Here is a 19,008-nt window from a genome sequence, read left to right as displayed (position 1 = left end):
TCATTATGTGAAGCTGTTCTACCTTGTATTGCATTTCTGCAGCAAGCAGACACCTATGTGTTTAATTTGTAGTGTTTGCCTTCATTTGGGGTTTGGAATTTTAAAGCTGGTTGCTTAGCTGATACATTTAAATTTGCCACAACACCTACCTACTATCTCCTTTTCAGAGCCTCCGTCTTAGAAAGACGTGCAAAATAGGTCTTGCATATAAAATTCTGGCCCTGGGTGAAATTGTGAAACATTGATCATGACTTTGGCCGTCAGCTGCCTTCTGCACTAATCCCCTTCTTCACACTTTGGATTTATTTGCCAGCCCGAATTGCTTTCTAACTTGCCTGCCACCAAATCTTGGATATCTCTCCTAAGGTGAAGACTGGAATTTAGGCATCAATACAGAAAGATTTCAGGTGAGCTATGAAGGTCCCTCCAGATTTCATCACAGACACTCTACACATCAATGTCTTAAAGATTCAAAGGGTTGAAGTTAGAACAATGGAATAAATGAAAAGTAGAGTTTTTTTGTAGACAATCACCCTGCTCTGTGCCCACATCAACTGTGTAGCTGTTTACATCATCTGCATGAAAATATTTCAACTTTGCATTAACACATCATAGTAACTCAACAATTGTATGAGTATTCGATTTTATTAAGAACATTATAAAACAGTACATTTAACAGAGGTGGGTTTATTTCCATATAATGCTTATGACATTTCTCTTGGCTCAGTTTTATCCAAAGCCAGGCCAACATCGTACTCTAAGGCACTTTATTGGTAGTACATGCTCTTTAGATGTGAAATTCCTTGGGGCAACATGCAACATTCAGATACCTATTTGCAATGTACCTCTAGGACATTTGGTGAGAGTAAACTTCAACCCCATGACCCCACACTGGGGCAAGGGAGGGGGAAGGAGAATACACACAAAATCACAAAAACATCACCAGCCAAGCACAGTATAGCTAATATCCATCCACTTAAAATAGCATTGCATGTGGATTCAGGAAGAGTTTCAAAATATTTGTAGCTCAAAAGGAAAGGGGCAAAGACTGAACTGAACAGAGAACACACTAAGTTAGCAAATTAATTCTCTCCAATTCTAGCTGTAGAGGGTAATCAACATGAGTAAGCAGTTAAAAAAACTTTGTGGAAATTCAAATTGTAACAGAAGAGAAATTAAGGGCTCATTATTTCTAAGAGAATTCATTATATGATATCTGTTAGATGGACATCTCTCTAGTGCATTTTAAATATGACTCAACCTCAGGGTAGACATATATTCCAATGATTCTCTGCTTAAAATAAGCCAATTTTGGGTACCATCTTTAGGTACTAGCATCAGAACTTATGGCACATTATCATGAATATCGTTTTGGTGACAAATTTAATCTTTTAAGAATCGACTTTTGGGAGGGATAGGAAGAATTCAAGCAGCACAGCTGCTCCATGACTATTGATTAAATACAGTAATCAAAGTAATCATCTTTTATTCAAAAAAAAAGGTTAAGCAATTTTATTATATGTCTCCTAAGTGGAATGCCCTTTTATTATGTATCCATTAGTTTCACTGTATATAACTAAGTTTACAGTTCCTTATACATGACATGTCAGTGTATTTAAAGTGTATTAGGGTAATTTCTAAACTGATAGAAGAGAAAGTGATTATATCTGTACAATATGGACCTGCATTCACCTCAGGCCAGAGTCAACAGAGCTCTATTGTACTGTAAGAAATGCAATGGGAAAGAGGCAATCTGATAAGCCAGATCTGGTCAGCCCAATTCTGGATTACAGGAAAATTCTATTTCCAAAAATGTAAGCCATTTGAAGTCAAGATTTAATTACAGCAGTATCCTTATAGAAAAGGAGGAGTCAATTCTTTGTGAGCATTGTGGATTCTATTACTATCTAAAAGCTATCTGGAATTACTAAAAAAAAAAAATCTATATTCCTGAATATTGACCCACTGGATCAAAGTGTTACTGCCCAGTCTAGGCTTTACAAATATTTCTGGTACCTTGGTTTTGGCCCTGGTCCCATCATAATCACTGCACCCTGTTCTCTCAAATGTTGTAAAGAATGATGAACCCAAAACCTCAGGGGTTCCCAAAAGCTGCTATTAATTTTAAAACAGAGCAGCTAAAACTCTTTGCTAATGACTTCTCTGATGGGAACAATGATTTCCAACCTGTATCAAGAGGAGAATTCTCTTTTAGGTGCCCAGGGAAGTGATAAAGCTTGCTGAGTATGCTAATCAAGGCCACTTGGGAAGACTGTTTTGTGGTTTATTCTCTGAGCCCCTGCAGTCATCCCTCATTATTGTTGTACCTGTAGCATGATTAGCAATGTAACCAATGAAATTAAAAAAAAAAAACACAACATATAGAACCATCAACTCTAACGTCCTGCAGATCACGACAACACCAGCTCAGCTATAAGTCTTCCTGCAAATGCAGCTGGTCTCTTCATTCATTTACTTAGTTTCAAAGAGCAGGAAGCCTGCAAAGGTAGAGAAGCGCTGGTGGTCCCCATGAAGAGCACCATTGCCCATCCTCAGCCAAACCTCATCCCCTTTGGCCAGCTTCAGCACGGCATGGTTGCTGGATGTATCTGATTTCCCCTTGGTTTCATAGCTAGAAAGGAAAAAGGCACCAACTGCTTAGTCTTTGCAGTGAAAAGCCAGCTCTTTACCAAAATCTGTCCTCCCCTTCTCCCCCAGACTCCCATGTATTTAGGTATAGTCCTGGGATTAAATTCTCTAAATGGCATGTGGACAGCAATGACATGTGCCACTTATAGGATTAGCCAATACCAATACAAGTCTCAGAAATAGCCCCTCTTGCTCCTTCCTCATTATGACTGTGTGGAATGCTAATGACAATGACTAGGATGACCTTAGAAGCCATATGTTGAAGCCTGAGTGCTTGAAGACTGTTCCATGAGGAGAAAAGGAATTTCTATTTTGTTTAAGCCATTGGGTCAATGTTTGGGTCAATGTCAATCTACCCTAACCAATGGAGGACTTGGTACTAAAGGAGGGTCCTGCCATAACCCAAACCAAAATATGTTGCATTGGCTCATGGTCAGGCAGAGAGCAGAGAGGAAACAACTATTGTGGGCTTGAACCCTGGAGATCCCTGTCATGCTGTAGCAAAACATTTGGGAAAACATGTGACAACTTTCAATAGAATGCCTGACACATAAAACTTTCCATGAGTTTGCTGCTCTTTCCTCCTTCTGACCGTGGCAGTGGCAACAACCAGTGAGAGTTTGGGAGTCAGTTTTACAGATGGCAGAACTGCTTTCACCCATCTGGATCCCCCAGAAACCTGGTGGAGCAATGATCCTTCCAACGTCCACACAGTCCCCTCCTCCACCCTCTCTGCTTCCTTCCCCAACCTGGAACTGGCCAAGAAAAATAGGGTTCTAGTGTGTTCAAGCCATGATAGTCTGCATCTCTTTGTTACAGCAGTTTCACCTACCTAACTCATCTTTTTCTTTTTTGGCTTTTCAAATGCCTCCTCTTACTAGAGGCCAGGCTCCAGAAAAAAATGTGACAATCCCCACAAGTCATCAAAGGTAACTGAGAAAAGATAACCACAAAGTTTGTCACAGATAACTCACCACCTATTTATTTAACTACAGGAAAGGTGTTGGCTCTCAGGCTTTTTCCTGCATTTTAAGCTGACATCAGATCAAGTTGCAATATTTCTTTTTAAAATGATTTTTTTCCCCAAGGAGCCCTAGGACCAGGTTGCTAAGATAAATGTCAGAGCAGCAGCACAGCCTAAAGAGGGAGACCAACCCTCAACTCTCAACCTGCCAGCTCAGGGGCTGATAGAGGAAGCCATCAAGAGGGCTAGACTCGGTAGGTGAAGAGGGCAGAGAGGAGGGAAGCAGAAGAAAGGGCTGAGAGAGAAGGAAAGAATGAGTTAAGAAAAGAATACAAATGATTAGTCATGGAGAGTGTTGCTAGTAAGTAGTTCAAGGTCTCTTATCAACCTGCTTATGCTCAAGTTCATGAGATTTACTGCTTCCCAGACAGTAAATATAACCTGGCTGTGTATTGATATATGGGAGTTCTCAATGACAGCAAGGTTCATGCCAGTCTCTGTTGATTCCTTTATGCTTCCCTGGCCTTGGCCAGCCTTTGAGCAAACAATGGCAGCATGGATACTCCCTGATGGAAAAGACCAGTCACCTGTACATGCTGAAGACTGTGTTGCCGTTGTGCATGAGATACACATACACTTCTTCTACGTCCTCATGCTTCATCATGCTGAAGGTGAAGAAATAGACACCTGGAAAAGGCAGATATTTACCCACATTTGAATTAACTATTGTATATTGAAGACTGGGAGATAGCAGGGAGATATGTCACATGACTTCACACTTCCTTTGTGTTCTATGTGATACATTGGTTCTTCTTGGCCTTTATTCATATGAATGTCCCTGTATCTGCTCTCATCTTCAAATTGCTTTAAGTTTTTTTGTATACCGTGTATCCCTAACAAGATTACAAAGCCTTCAAAGGAAGGAGGCTCCTCTAATTTTGGCTGTCTCTCACTGCCCATCCTGCCCCTGACAAAGTGCTTAAGGGGAGGTACATGCTGTTCCTCCGTATTGATCGACCAGCATCAGCACCTCCCACAAGGCTCACATGGACAAAGTAGAGAGCCCTGCATGGATGAACACATAGCCTTCTGTAGTTTAACAAAATGACCCAAGTGCAACACTTGCCACAAATGTTAGCCAAAGATAAGGCAGCATAGCACGGATAAATGTTTATCAGTTCTGAAGAAACACTTCCAGTAATTTCTCATGTTGTTCATTGTAAGAAGGAGAAATTATGTACAATAAATAGAAAGATTCAACTTTGATTCAGCAGCATGACCCTGTTACTGAAAATATGAATCCTCATTTAAAAAATACCAACATATTTTAAAAGTTGTAAGTTTTCTTGTAAGAGTCTAGGGTTTCTAACTGAAAGCAACTTAATGTGCCTGAAACACTGTAAATACCAGTCCCCTCACTTAACGATTAAGAAGAATCCAATAGTGGTGGGATGAGGAAAAAGGAAAATCTTCCTAATTCCAAATGATCTTGGTTTGGAGAGTCCATTTTGAAAAGATGAATGAATAGAAACTATCATGCTCTTATTGATGTCCATGCTATATTTTTTAAGTTTAAAAATTTTAATGGCCTTGTCTTAGTCTGTTTGAGCTGCTATAACAAAACAGCACAGATTGAAAAGCCTACAAACAACAAAAATTTATTTCTCATGGTCTGGAGGCTGGAATTCCAAGACCAGGGTGCCAGTCTGGCCAGGTGAGAGCTCTCTTCCAGGTCACAGACGTCTGGTTGTACCCTCTTACGGCAGAAGGGACTAGGGAGCTCCGTGGGGCCTCTTCTGTAAGGGCACCCATCCCATTCATGAGAGTTCATGATGACCTAATCACCCTCCAAAGACCCTACCTTTTAATATCATGACCTTGGGCATGAGGTTTTCAATGTGTGAATTTTGGGGAGGACACAAACAATCAGACCATAATAGGCTTTGTAAAAGAAAAGTCCAGAGACATCTTAAAAAAAAAAAAATAAAGCACTTCACAGTTCTATGCTGTTTTCCAAAGGTGCAATCAAGTAATATTGAAGCTGTAAGGCTACTGTGTTTATCCATCTGCCTCTGAGTCAAGTTGAACTAAATAAATAAGTATGATTATGCTTAATTTAGTTCCAGTCTTGCATATTCAATGTGCTGGAATAAAGGAAATGATATAAAAACAAGTCATTTCCATTCATATGCCTAAAGATGGGTCCACAGATGAAAAGTAAAGGCAGATAAAAATTAGAAACTCAAAGAAAGTAGTTTACATGCATTGAGTTTTTTGCACTTTATAAAACTTATTACATACACACACAACAGTTTTCAATGCCTCAAGAAAATAAAGTAGGAATCAAAATGACAAAAAAGATATTTTTCCTGAAAAAAAAATAAGATGACCACTATAAAAAATAGACACAGAAGCGTTTTAGAAAAACTAAGAAACCAGATGGTGAATAAATGAAGTGACTAGAGTTGGCAATACAAAAGTGAATCTATGTGATATCCACACATGGCTTTCCTTTGCAAGGAAAGGTACTGAAACCAGAGGCAACACATTTGCCCTATGGCTTTCAGGTCTTTGTGTGACTGTAATTGCAAAAGTCAGCCTTCTTTGTCCCATCACTCCCAAAATTGAAAAGTATAAAATGGCCCTTTTATAATCTATTGGGTGAGGTATAAACAGTAAAGTGGGAGTCAAATAATGATTGCTATTGTTTGAATTATGTCCAGCCCAAGAGAACCTAAAAAGCACCTAAATCCATGAGCTTCAATTATGAAGCCATTGAAAGCAATGGAACCATTCATTGGGTGTCTCTAGACACTTATGTAATCTATGACACACAGTGTTCAACAAAATAGTTACAGGAAAATTATAAACTTTCAGAGTAGAAAATCACATAAGAAGGTTCAAAGCTGATTGAAACATGATGAAAGATTGTTTTGATCACTTCATATGTTAGTTCATTTCTGACTTTAGCTGGGTAGAAAAGTTAATCAAGGCACAGGTTAAAAGAATTTGTGGCAACATGGCCACGGCATCCATCAGAATTTTCTCCTTTTCCTTCTGAATACCATATAGACACATAAGGAGAACTGAAAACGAACACTGAAAAGTATTCATTCTTTGCAAAACTAGGACCTTGAAGAAGTCAGTACACTTAAAATACCAGTTAAGTGCTGTCGCATGTAACTGACAGCAGGCAGAGTCCCGTGGAGGCAACATGAAGGTTGGACAAGGAGTTTTAAGGAGGCCAAGTAGCAGCAGACGTCAAACAGTGCCCAGAAAAATGCACTCCCTGATGCAGAATGGCCACTCTGAAGTAAAGATGCTGAAAAGAAGCTCCAGTGTGCAGGGCCGAGATGAAGCAGAAGTTGTTTGGGGGGACAGTTGCTAGATAAAGTACAGAAAGTGTGGAAAGCTGTACTGCAGTGGTGGGTCTCAGAACCTACCAGCAAATATAAGGCTCTTAAAGGCAAAGGAGTTGGCAAGTGTAAGGCTGGTTTCCGAAGTTTTCCTAGACCCAGAAATTTTCCTCCCCCAGACCCTGGGGAGGTCCTGGGGAGGACGTGTGGCCACACAGGAAAAAACACACAGAGCAGCAACAGTTAAAAGAAATGGGAGTCCCCTGGTGGCAGAAGAGGGAACCACTGAGTTACCAAGCCTGGAACTATACTGGGGTCCCTCCCCCTCCCCAAGAAACTACTGCATAGAGCTGATCTAGGAAAATCCAATTTATTTAACCATCAGTTAATTTTAGAAAGTAGAAAAGAACAACAAAAATTACCAACTGATGAAGAATACTCACCAACAGGAAATGTTATCATGTAGTAGATGAAAAATATAACCAAATATTCCATCATGAATTTAAAATATATTAATGATGCAAATCCCCTTTGAAGGAACATTTAAAAACAGAATACAGAAACTCGTAGTAGACAGGACCAGACAAGAGGAGGAACTGCAAACCAGGACATCATGACTAATGTAAAACACAGAAAAAGTTTAAAATAAAAAGCATCACAAAAACAAGACAGAAGAAATTGGAAGAAGCAAAAAGGGAGAATTAACCCTCAGAAGATAAAATTTAAAATGTGCAGGATAAAAATGGAAAAAGCAAACAACATGAAATGGAAGAGCACCAAAAGGTTAGAGAGAACTATACATACTGTAGACAGATAAGAAAAGTTAAAAACAAAACAAAGCATAACTGGAGTTCTTAAAAAAGTTAACCAGTGGTGTACTAAGGTGCAGAGGGGATGAGGAGACATGCTTGTGAATGAGTGGTCCACCACACAGGAGAGGAACATTTTATCACTGACATTGTTTAGAACTGCTGGCCTATGATGATAGTAAAAATCTAGCTAACTTTTCATTGGTTTTATTACAGTTTGAAAATACTCTATAGACAATATAACCCCTTATTGCTGATTTCCCAACACAAATTAGACTGCTTCCAATGCCACCTCACCTTAGTACCCCAATGAGAAGAAAAACAACATTTATATTTATATTTTAAAATATAATTCAGAGAAACTTTCCTGGACAAAAAGAAGGCTTATACACACATATTGAAAAGATGCAGCAGGAACATTTGACCCAGAATGATTAACACTTCTAGAAAAAATCAACCGGACTTTGAAGATAAAGGAAAAGTTCTTTGGGAAATCAAGTAGAAAGACTAAGTCACTTACAAGAGAAAAAAACCCTCAGATTTATTTCAGAGTTCTCTGGACCAAATGCCAGGAAACAGGAAAAAATGTAAGCCAAGGTTTTTATTTGCAGCCAAGTTTCTATCAAAGAGTTTTAGAGCATGTAAAGTCTTGGCGAATATTGATGTCCTAAGTTTTATTGAGAACATAATTAAAGGGTAAAGTTTGACTAATAAAGAGATGTCTGGGAAACTTTGGCAAAATGACTAATGGTGAACACTGAATATATTTAACTGTAAGGTAAGTCCAAATCATAACAGGGGATAATGTAAACCTAGAATGTAATTGTTTTATACCTTGACAGCATACAAATGATTCAACCACCAAAAATCAACAAGTAAGAAAGAGATAAGACAACAACATAATAAGTTCATTGACTGGCTTATTTGTAATGTTTGGGAGTTATATCCATATAACAATGCTATAGGTGTCTATGTATACACACCTATAACAGTATAACAATGATATTTGTTATATCATTGAAGGTCACAGATGAAGCAATTTAAACATGACTTAAATCGTTCTTAAAATACAGAGGTAAATACTGAGAAATGGAACACTTGTGCTTAAAATCGGGCAGTGAAGGAGAAAAAGAAGGCAGAATGGAAAACCGACCAGTCATTGTCAGGTGTTGGAGTTCCCAGGGGCTGACTACCAAGGGCTAGCACGAAGGACTTCAGGGGATGAAAGGATGGTTCTGTTTGATAGTATGGTAGTGACGTATCTCTATGCACTTGTCAAAACCCATAGACCTGTACACCACAAAGAATAAATTTTGCTAAATGCAGACTTTTAAAAACTCAGCCAGAATACCAGGGAAGCTCGAGATAAGATTATGACAAATGAACTAGCTGTGTTAACAAATGAATGAAGTAACAGAACTGAAGGGCATGGGGAAGAAAGGATGTGACAGGGTTTTGACTGGATGCCTTAAATGTAAAAAGAATTGTGCACAAACGTCATACCCTAGTTGGTAAATTTGTATCTCATGGGACAGGGGTTTGCAATTCTATAACTACTTTGTATACTAAGGTTCAACAAATAAGTAAATAAATTATAGATTAAGAGAGCCTGGTTTCTCATTGTCAAAGAGAGAAGTTACAAATAAATAAAGGGAATGCTAGAATGAACCCAGTGGTGCTGGATTTGAGTCAGATGTACCAGAATGAACTCATGATTTTTTGTTTGCTTTTTACGCACGGTATAGATAGATAGGAAAATAAATATAAATATATATGCATGCATGGGTTAGTATGCATATATATTTTCTAGCTCTATCCATTAACAGGACCTAGACGCAGTGACATCCTAATAGTGATGAGTACACCTAGTGCCCAGATCTTGGTTTCCAAATACTACTTTCCAATGAAAGGAACTGGGGAGCCTTGGGAAAGCTGGGTATTTTCAGAGCTGGGACAGGGAAAAATGCAATATTCACTTGGAGCAGCTGTGGCTCGAGAAAGTAAGAAAGCTGTGGGGGATTGAATAATGATCTCCTTGTGTGCCCATGTCCTAAAACCCCCAGGATCTTACCTCATATGGCAAAGGGATTTTGCAAGTGTGATTAAGTTCAGGGTCTTGAGATGGGGAGATTATCCTGGATTATCCAGGTGAGCCCAAGGGAATCACATCATCTTTACAAGGAGGATGAACTCAGTTATGACACATTTAAACTGTGAGAATTCTGACCTAAGGGCTTTTAAAGTCAGAGGTAACTATACCCGCTTAGGGATTATTTGGTTCAGTTCAAGTCAGAGTTAATAATCTAAGTAATGAATGTTATCATTTTTAAAAGTGTTTTTTTCTTCTCAGATTCTAATTCACTTACTTTGAAATCCAACAGGGAAATATATATGTAAATGATTATTTGTTTTAACCAGAATCACAAAGAATTCTTAACTCCCTTAGTCTCTTAATGTCTTTCTTTGTTCCCTCCTCCTTCATCCTTCCCTTCCTCCCCCACCCCCCACCCCTTCCTCCCTTTCTTCCTTCCTTCCTTCTCTTTCTTGATTGCTAGATTGATTAATTCATCATTTATTTATTTTTACTTCTCACCTGATACTGGAGCCCCAAATCTACCAGTCATGACATCAAAGAAGTTTCCAATGTTGGTTTCAACGCTGCTGAAGATAATCCCACTGTTCTGATTGCTGAAGTGAGTTGCCAGAGACGCCATGAACGCAATCTAATGAGAGAGTTGATGGTTAAAAAAGGCAGTTGATTTTAGAGAAATAAGGTTTTTATACAAGTAAGTTTATTTCAACAATATTTGTAACAGCTAGATTGGAAATAATTTAAATGTTAATCTATGGAGAAAGAATTAAACAAATCATGGTAATTTCTAACATTTTTATGGCTATGCAGCCATTAAAACCACAGCATATATCAAATTCTGAGCATGTGTTTTAAGAAACATTATCCCTTAAAATGCTTTTTGAGATATTAAAATTCTATTATCAAATAATACTGAAAAATGTGGGTGCAATCTTCTACCAATAGCTATTAAATGGCCATTAGCATATTAAACTATCTGAGAAGTCCTGCAGTCAAACAGCTTTTTAATTTTGTTTACCCTGTGCTGTTTTTATCCCTAAAGGATACCTGTGACATTATTATGATTTATGATAAATATATATTTAGTATTCATATCCAGTTCTGGTCCAGACCTCCTAAAATGCTTGGAATTTCCTAAGTGTGGAGAACAAGCAAGGTGTCTTTTTTTACGTTCTTGAGGTAACTTTTGGGAAGCACTTCAGGATGGGCAGGTGGAGCAATTCAGGATTAGAAAGTTGGAACTCTGAGCCACACTTCCCCTCCCCTCCCTACATCCCCCCCTCTACACAACACACACCTCCATGGAAGAGAGAGGGGCTGGATGTTGAATCAATCACCAATGGCCAATGATTAATCAATTTTGTCCATGTGATGAAACCCACATAAAAACCCAAAAGACAAGTTTCAGAGAGCTTCTCAGTTGGCAAATACATAGAGATTTGGGGAGGGTGGCCCTCTCAGAAAAGATGTGGAATCTCTGTGCCCTTTCCCCACACCTTGCCTTATGCATCTCTTCCGTCTGGCTGTTCCTCAGTTACATCCTTTCTTAACAAACTAGTGAGCTAGTAAATAAAATGCTTCTCTGAGTTCACTGAGTTGCTTTGATAAAGTAATCAAACCCAAGGAGGGTCATTGGAACTTCCGATCTATAGCCAGACAGAAGCGCAGGTGACAATCAGGACTTGGGACTGGTGCCCAAAGTAGGGGAAGTGGGCTGGGCAGTCTCACAGGACTGAGTTCTTAACCTGTGGGATCAGACGCCACCTCCAGGTAAACAGGGTCAAAACTGAGTTGAATTGTAGGACATCTAATTGGTGTCATAGAATTTCTGGGCAGCGTGGGAATACCCCACACGTCAAACTGTACCACTACTGGAGAGTCACATTTGAGAGTCAATGCCAATTCCCTAGCCAAATGAGTCATTCAAACTGAGTGTGAATTAGATCAATTAATTCTTTAACTTGGCGGGATTTTCTGTCTTGAATGAATGGGAGTTTTAAGGGAGGGGGGTGAGAGAGGAAAGAGATCAAATAATCTGAAGTCCCGGAAGACTTGGGGTGTAGGGGGTGGGAGGCAGCCCTGAGAGAATCAACACAGGAAGGATGTGGGCAGTCAGAAGGATCACGAGGGCACTGGACACAGAACGATGAAGAAGGGGGGACACCAGAGGAGAGATTTAGAAATGAGAATGAAAGGACCTGGAAGTCACCCTCCTTTACAACCTGCCTAAGACCCGTCTTCTCTCCTCTGGATGCCTCCTTCAAAACTGTGAAAGTAATTCTCCCAAATGATTGTGTTGCGGTTTTAGGGTCAAAAAGCTGATGGAACAAACTTAATAATTGCTCACTTGTTCTCCATTAAACTGGCTACTGTAGGGCCTCTCAGCCAGGGTATAACCATTCACAGATTGGGGTTAGTTTCTAGTTTTGAGAATGTTTATCATTCATCTTGTTAAGTACCTTATAAGCATCTGTCTCCTTTTCTTTGTAAATTTATACTGGCACGTGGATCCCAGGTTGCTAAAATTATTAAATAGCATTCATTAAAAAGTTACAAAACTGCAAAAGCAGATAGGATAACACACAGGAACTCTTAGTTTATGCTTAAAAAACTGAGACCCAGAAAAATGATGGGATTTGTCCAAGGTCAATCACCACATGCACCCAAATAAAGGGCCAGGTTTTCCCCCATTGATCTGTCAAATAAAAGTTGCTCTGTATGCTAGTTCTTTAAAAGTTTCTCATGTTATATTGTCCACAATAACATTAATCAAAACCAATCTAAGAAAGAAATGGAAAATTTTATTCGAGCCAACTTCAGGAAATAACCCAGGAGACAGTTTTTCAAGAAAGCTCTGAGGACTGTTCCAAAGAGGTATGGGGGTTGGGGTAGTGGAGGCAAGTATATGGGGTTTTGGTGAAGGGGTCCACGCAGTGAAGCACACATTTTGGTGAAAGGTTTACTGCTATTTGAGAGGAACGAATACCATAGTTAATGGTTTCAGTGCTTTTCTAAGTATGGAGAGATGCAAGAAACTGGGCTCATCCCTAATTCAAAAAGACACTTTCATCCCAATATTCATAGCAGCACTATTTACAGTAGCCAAGACATGGAAACAACCTAAATGTCCATAACAGATGACTGGATAAAGAAGTTGTGATATGTTTATAAAATGAAATACTACTCAGCCATAAAAAATGATAAAATAATGACATTTGCAGCAACATAGATGGCCCTGGAGAATGTCATTCTAAGTGAAGTAAGCCAGAAAGAGAAAGAAAAATACCATATGACATCACTCATATGTGGAATCTAAAAAAAAAGGCAAATGAACTTATATATATATATATAACAGAAACAGACTCACAGACATAGAATACCGACTTGTGGTTGCCAGGGGGAGGGGTTGGGAAGGGCTAAACTGGGAGTTCGAGATTTGCAGATACTGACTGATATACATAAAATAGATAAACAAGTTTATACTGTATAGGGAAATATATTCAATATCTTGTAGTAGTTCACAGTGAAAAAGAATATGAAAATGAATATATGTATATTCATATATTCACTGACTATACCTCAATAAAAAAAATTTAAAAAAGAAAAGAAACTAGGTTCATAAAATTTTCTCCTGAATATATCTATCTGAGGGCCGGTTCTGCCAGTTTTCCCAGAGCAAAATGTGCCTCATGCTGATCTTCACCCTGAATTCCCCCCAGGGTGTATCGTGGGTCAGCGACTACAGCGGTGGATGACTTGGTTCTTGCAGAAGTGGATGGTGGGCGACATTCTTTATTTTATGATTCCCTCCCTTTTGGCCTTAATTTCAACCAAGATTTGGGAGGCATTTTGTGACCACTTTGTCCCATGGCACTAGGAATGCTCATTTCCAGGTCAGGCAAGGATTACCTTGGCAGGCTACTCAATGTGCTGATAACTGGGTTAACAGTAGCCCAAATCCTCTGGACCTCTTGTCTTACTAGTTGTGGTCCAAGAAGTGGTTCCCTCTTGGAGCTTCTTCCCATAACGAGAGTTACACTGTTAAAACCATTGATCTTATAGAACAATACACTTGGTCAATCGTTTCAAGTCCCCTAGACATCATTATTTTTATTGGAGGCTCAATTATGCATTGGCAATGCAAGGAAGAGTAGTCATGTAAAATAGGCAGAACACAGGGAATATCATTAGTAACATTCATAATATAAGGTTATGAGTAAGTAATGTTGTCTTCTAAGGAGTTCCATGGCTGGTGCCAGAAGAAGAAAAATTGATCTTTGTGGTTGCGCCGGGATTTCTACTGTTGGGGAAGTCTGGTTAATGAGTCTTGCAGATGGACAGTGCACACCAGAGGGGAAGGGGGAGGCCCAAAAGGGCAAAGAAAAATTTATGTTTAAAAATTTCCTGTCTTGACTTAAAATATGAGTTTTATTTCATCAGTATGTTCTCTCAATTACTTAGTTTTAACCACAAGTTGCTATTTCAGGAAGACATATCAGCCAGAAACAACCTTAATAAAAATTGCTAGTTTTCAGTGCTAATGGGAGTCCTTTCAAAGAATCTGTTTTTATAGTATTAGCCACATATATAAATAACCCAGACTTGGTAATTTTCTTGGTGACTTAACCCCACATTTGCAAGTTTTAGATCTTACTGACAAGAATTTTGAAGATCATTTAAGACAGAAATAAAGAGTAGATAGGTGGGTACTTGAGCTTGGAATAAAATGTCCAATAACAGCCTTATAAATGGATTAAACAAACTTTAAACTGAGATAAATATCATCTGGTCTGGAAACCTGTAGGTGAGTGATGCAAAATGAAACGTCTCTGGTGATAAAGAAGATACTGATGAGAAAAGTTTAGGTAACAATTATGCCACAAAATCTGATAACATTTGTATATTAATACCCATATATATGACTTAAATATGTAAATGTAACAAAACTAATAAATAAATGGAATGGTCAAATGTCTACTTAATAATATTTTATGTATCTAGAAACTTATATATTCAGGTTGCCAGGAACCTTTTTATCTAACATATCTTCTCATTTGGAAAGTGAGAGATTAGCTTAGTTGATATTCAAGATCACTTTGTATTTGGTCTAATCAGGGTGTTGAATTTTACCCTTCATACGTTTCTCTTCTCCCTAAGAATGATTTCAAAGCACTTTGACAGCTAGGTCTTATGCAAAACCCCTGTGGTGGCGATGGACAGATTGAGACTCAGGTTTAGTCAACACTGAGGATGAAGAAGCACCCAAGCCTTCTGATTCTTGGACCCTGATGGTCAGGACAGTGTAGAAGTCACCTGGAGACGTGCCAGGATGACTTACCTGCAGTTCTGGTGGAACCCCTGGGTAGCCCTTCTCTCCTTTGGGGCCATGCTGCCCTCGCTCCCCTCGTGGCCCCAGGTCACCTTTGTCTCCTTTCTCACCTTTGGCCCCTTCGTGGCCAGTGGCTCCATTATTGCCATTGTTCCCATGGTTTCCTTAAACAACCAGACATTATCATATGAGAAAGCCCAGTCACTCATACTCATCATCTATTTCTATACCAATGTAGCCCCCCCACTTTTTGCCAAAATACACAAACTCAATTGTAAAAGGGGACCATTTGAAACAATCCCAAATCCAGCCATGGGGGGCATGATCAAATGGGGTCTCTTTTAAATGGGACACTGAAAATGGCCTTAGATGCTCTTAAGGCTCCAGGCTCCAAAGCTTGTTTTTCTTATCAAGCAAGACTTGAATGAAAAATTGGGTAGAAGACTGATTATTAAAGCATCCTTTATAATAGCAAAGATTAGAAACCGCCTGTATGTCCACAAATACTGAAAGGGCTAAGTTTAAAAATGGTACAACCCAGTAAATGTTGTTACATAGGCACAAAGAGAGAATGCTGAATAAAAATATTTAATAACATTTAGTATGATATTTTTAGCTAAAAGGGGTTATGAATCAATTGGCCATAGCATGATACTATGTGTATATATATATATATATATATAAATAGGATGGAGTTGTGCATCTATATACATATTTTATCCAAAGGGGGAAAAGACTAGAACAAATTACAAAAAAATATTTGAAGTGCTTTATTTTTGATAATGGATGAAACATGAGTGATTTTTGTGTCATTCTATATACTTTCCTGGTTTTTTTTTTTTTTTGAAGTTTTCTTCAAAGAACACGTACCACTTCTATAACCGGAGGAAAAGTGAAAATGATTGATATAAAAATTATTACAATAATCTTGAAAGCAAGACTTGGATAATGATTTCAACTCTTTGTCACTAAGAGAGAATTTCTACACCTCTCCCTTTGTTTTTATATTTGTTGAATTCCAGACCCTTTTGCTGTTGACTTTCCAAGCCACCTTTGATCATGTATCAAACTGGGCTTGCAATTCTTCCAGGCTGATGAACTTTGACTGTGTTTATAGGTCAATGTGCTAAAAACAAAACTGTTCTTGATGGAGAGTGTGTAGCCAAGGCCAGCCTGTCCTGTAACCCAGAAGAGTTTAGTATCCAAACTAAGAAGGGTCTGGATAGCTCCTTCCCCTTAGCACTGCACCTGCTGTCTTTGTTGTTCAGTGACATAGATTCAAAGGTTGGAATCATAGTTTAAAGTTTAAAAGAGCACTGTCTCATTCTAAATTTGGTTTCATTTGAAAAGCTCCTCAAAAGTATTTTAAAAATTTAACCCTGTTTGGTAAATATTAACAGCAATGGGAGTAAATTAGAGAAGAGTAAGTGGAATTTTGCCAAACCCCGAGGAAAAGTTTTACCCCTGGGAATTAACCTAGGGAGAAGAAAGTCACTTAAACCCCCTGGTAGATTTGGGAGTCCTGGGACGGAGAGGACCTGAGCAGCCCTCTCCTTGGCTGACCCAGGTCGCTCCATGCTGGGTCACCACTCAGTAGGGTAGAGATGGTGGAATGGTGGGTCTAGAGGGACCCAGTGGAGCTCTGCGGCATGCCCCGTGCCACCACGTGGTGCTGGAGCCCCAAAATGTCCCTGTGGCTCCAACAGAGGCATGAAGGTCAAGTGAGAGACAGCCGAGTGGGGAAAGACCCTTAGATTAGGGGGGAAAAAGATCTGGTGGGACCTAGATTCAGACAGAAGGAAGTGTAGCTCAGTAAATGGGACCATGGAGATGACTATAACCCAGACCAGCAAGCTCTCTCTCCTCACCTGAAAGCTCTCCTTTCCTCCCCATCTTCACTTCATCAACCCCTGAAAGTTAGATCTAGTGTCCCACATGGAGCACGCAGTGGCAGAAATACTGCAACCCACTCAGCTCCAGTGGTTCCAGACTCCATGCTGGTGAAGGCCCTCATAGCCTGTAATCTGGTGCCCCACTGTGTCCAGTGCTTGTGGGATTCTGCCAGTGGTATAGATAATAAATACTATTTTTTATACCATTCCATCTGGTTAACTCAGTCAACCCAGTTCCCTGCCCAGCTTCCTTTTGGATTTCCCAGGCATAAGCTTTGGCTCACATATGTCATCCCAAATTATTGAGGTTCGCCCCTGGCTCCTGTTTTGGCACAGTCTGCAATTAGGCTGGAAAGAGTGCATCACTCTCATCCTTACCTGGAATGCCGGGGGGGCCAGGAGGTCCTGGGGGGCCTTGGTAGCCTCGGAAGCTGTAGTCTCCATGGCAACATTTGCTGCAGTCTGGGGGCAGTCCTCCGGTTGGTGGAGACTTTAAAAAGATACAAAGAGAAGTGTCAGAGAAAGGTACATATGAGTAATTAGGACTTTTGAATTTCCTCTGGCTTCTAGGTAAGTTTCATTCCAAACAACCCACAACAACATCAGAAAAGAAAGTGTGGGTTGAGTATGTCAATGGCAAAGGAGTCAGGGAGTAGCTAAGGTGAGGTGAAGGTCAGAAGGCCAAGGACAGGAGAGTCAACAGAAGAGCATGCTCTTTGGAAAGGACCGTGAGTGGGGGTGAGGATTGGAACAGGATTTCTGGGAAGCGTGTTCCTGTCACTACTGGTGTCAGCAAAAGAGGAGGCTCCTTCAGAGGAGGAGTTGGAAACATTCCCTGTCTTCCAACTGCCAGGCATCTCGGATGTAGCTAGATGGAGTCAATGACCCTCAAATGATAAAATTTACCAACTTCAAATATAGTTATTAAGACTCTCCATGTTTATGATACTAGGTTAAGAGTTCTTAGAAACTCTGAATCGTAGCTTCTCAAACAGTCACAACACACACAAATTATCTTAGGAAATTAAGGAAGGAATATTCATTAACCCAATACATTCTTATTAATTGTCTACATTTTTTGATGTCTAATTTTATTTTTTTAATTAAAAAAATTTTTAAATTGAAGTGTAGTCACTGATTTTCAATGTTGTGTTAGTTTCTGGTGTTCAGCATAGTGATTCAATTATACATACATATTCTTTTTCCTATTCTTTTTCATTATAGGTTATTACAAGATATTGAATATGGTTCCCTACAGTAGGATCTTGTTGTTTATCTATTTAGTTATTTATATCTTGATACAAATTTAACTTCCTTTTTTTAACTTTCACTTTAACATGATGTTCTGTTTTATATTCCACCTGACAATTTAAAGTTATTGTCGCATTATTTGAACTGAGATTTAATGAGTACTTAGTGGATACTAAATGTGTTCAAATAGGACACCGAGTTAAATGCTTATTTACTCAGAGATAAATTTCTAAAATTTGTACTTAGTGTCAAGGAGCTGGAGATTTGGCAGAAGTTAATTGACAGAAGAGTTCGAGTTGCTTATAAATTTGGAGTCTCACTCATCTACATTGGCAACTTGATTTTTAATCATAGCACACAAAGGATTTGTGGAAACTTTCTTGGACACCAATTATAATTCAATGGTTTTCTGAAAATAGCATATTGTTGCTAAAGGATTCATTTTGAAAAAGGAAGGGAGGGAGAGAGAGAGGAAGGAAGGAAAAGAGGGAGGGAGAAAGAGAGAAAGGGAGAAAGGGAGGGAGGAAGAAGTCATTTAAAATCCAAGTTTTCTCCATCATTAGAAATCCAAGCAGAAAAATGAATCAAGGCTTCACATTGGTGCATCTCTAGACTTTAGTCTTTTTTTCCAATAGGAAATGAGCTTGGATATGATCCAGCAATTCC

General features: G+C 39.1%; 1 protein-coding gene across 4 annotated transcripts in view; it reads right to left on the bottom strand.

The window, feature by feature from the left end:
• Nucleotides 1–636: 636 nt before the first annotated feature.
• The window catches only part of C1QTNF3 (C1q and TNF related 3), a 63,636-nt gene continuing 45,264 nt past the window's right edge, over nt 637–19,008 (bottom strand). For all 4 annotated transcript variants that reach the window (XM_072958802.1, XM_006199651.4, XM_015235452.3 and 1 more), the window contains exons 2-6: nt 17,470–17,581; nt 15,209–15,363; nt 10,372–10,501; nt 4,201–4,300; nt 637–2,632 (exon numbers count right to left, since the gene is read on the bottom strand). In XM_072958802.1, the coding sequence (XP_072814903.1) occupies nt 2,473–2,632; nt 4,201–4,300; nt 10,372–10,501; nt 15,209–15,363; nt 17,470–17,581 (657 nt within the window). In that variant the 3' untranslated portion in view covers nt 637–2,472. The remainder of the gene's footprint in view (nt 2,633–4,200; nt 4,301–10,371; nt 10,502–15,208; nt 15,364–17,469; nt 17,582–19,008) is intronic.

This window comes from Vicugna pacos, chromosome 3 (assembly GCF_048564905.1).
Source record: "Vicugna pacos chromosome 3, VicPac4, whole genome shotgun sequence".
NCBI classification, from domain to species: Eukaryota; Metazoa; Chordata; class Mammalia; order Artiodactyla; family Camelidae; genus Vicugna; species Vicugna pacos.
This window is presented reverse-complemented; position numbering and strand designations above follow the sequence as displayed.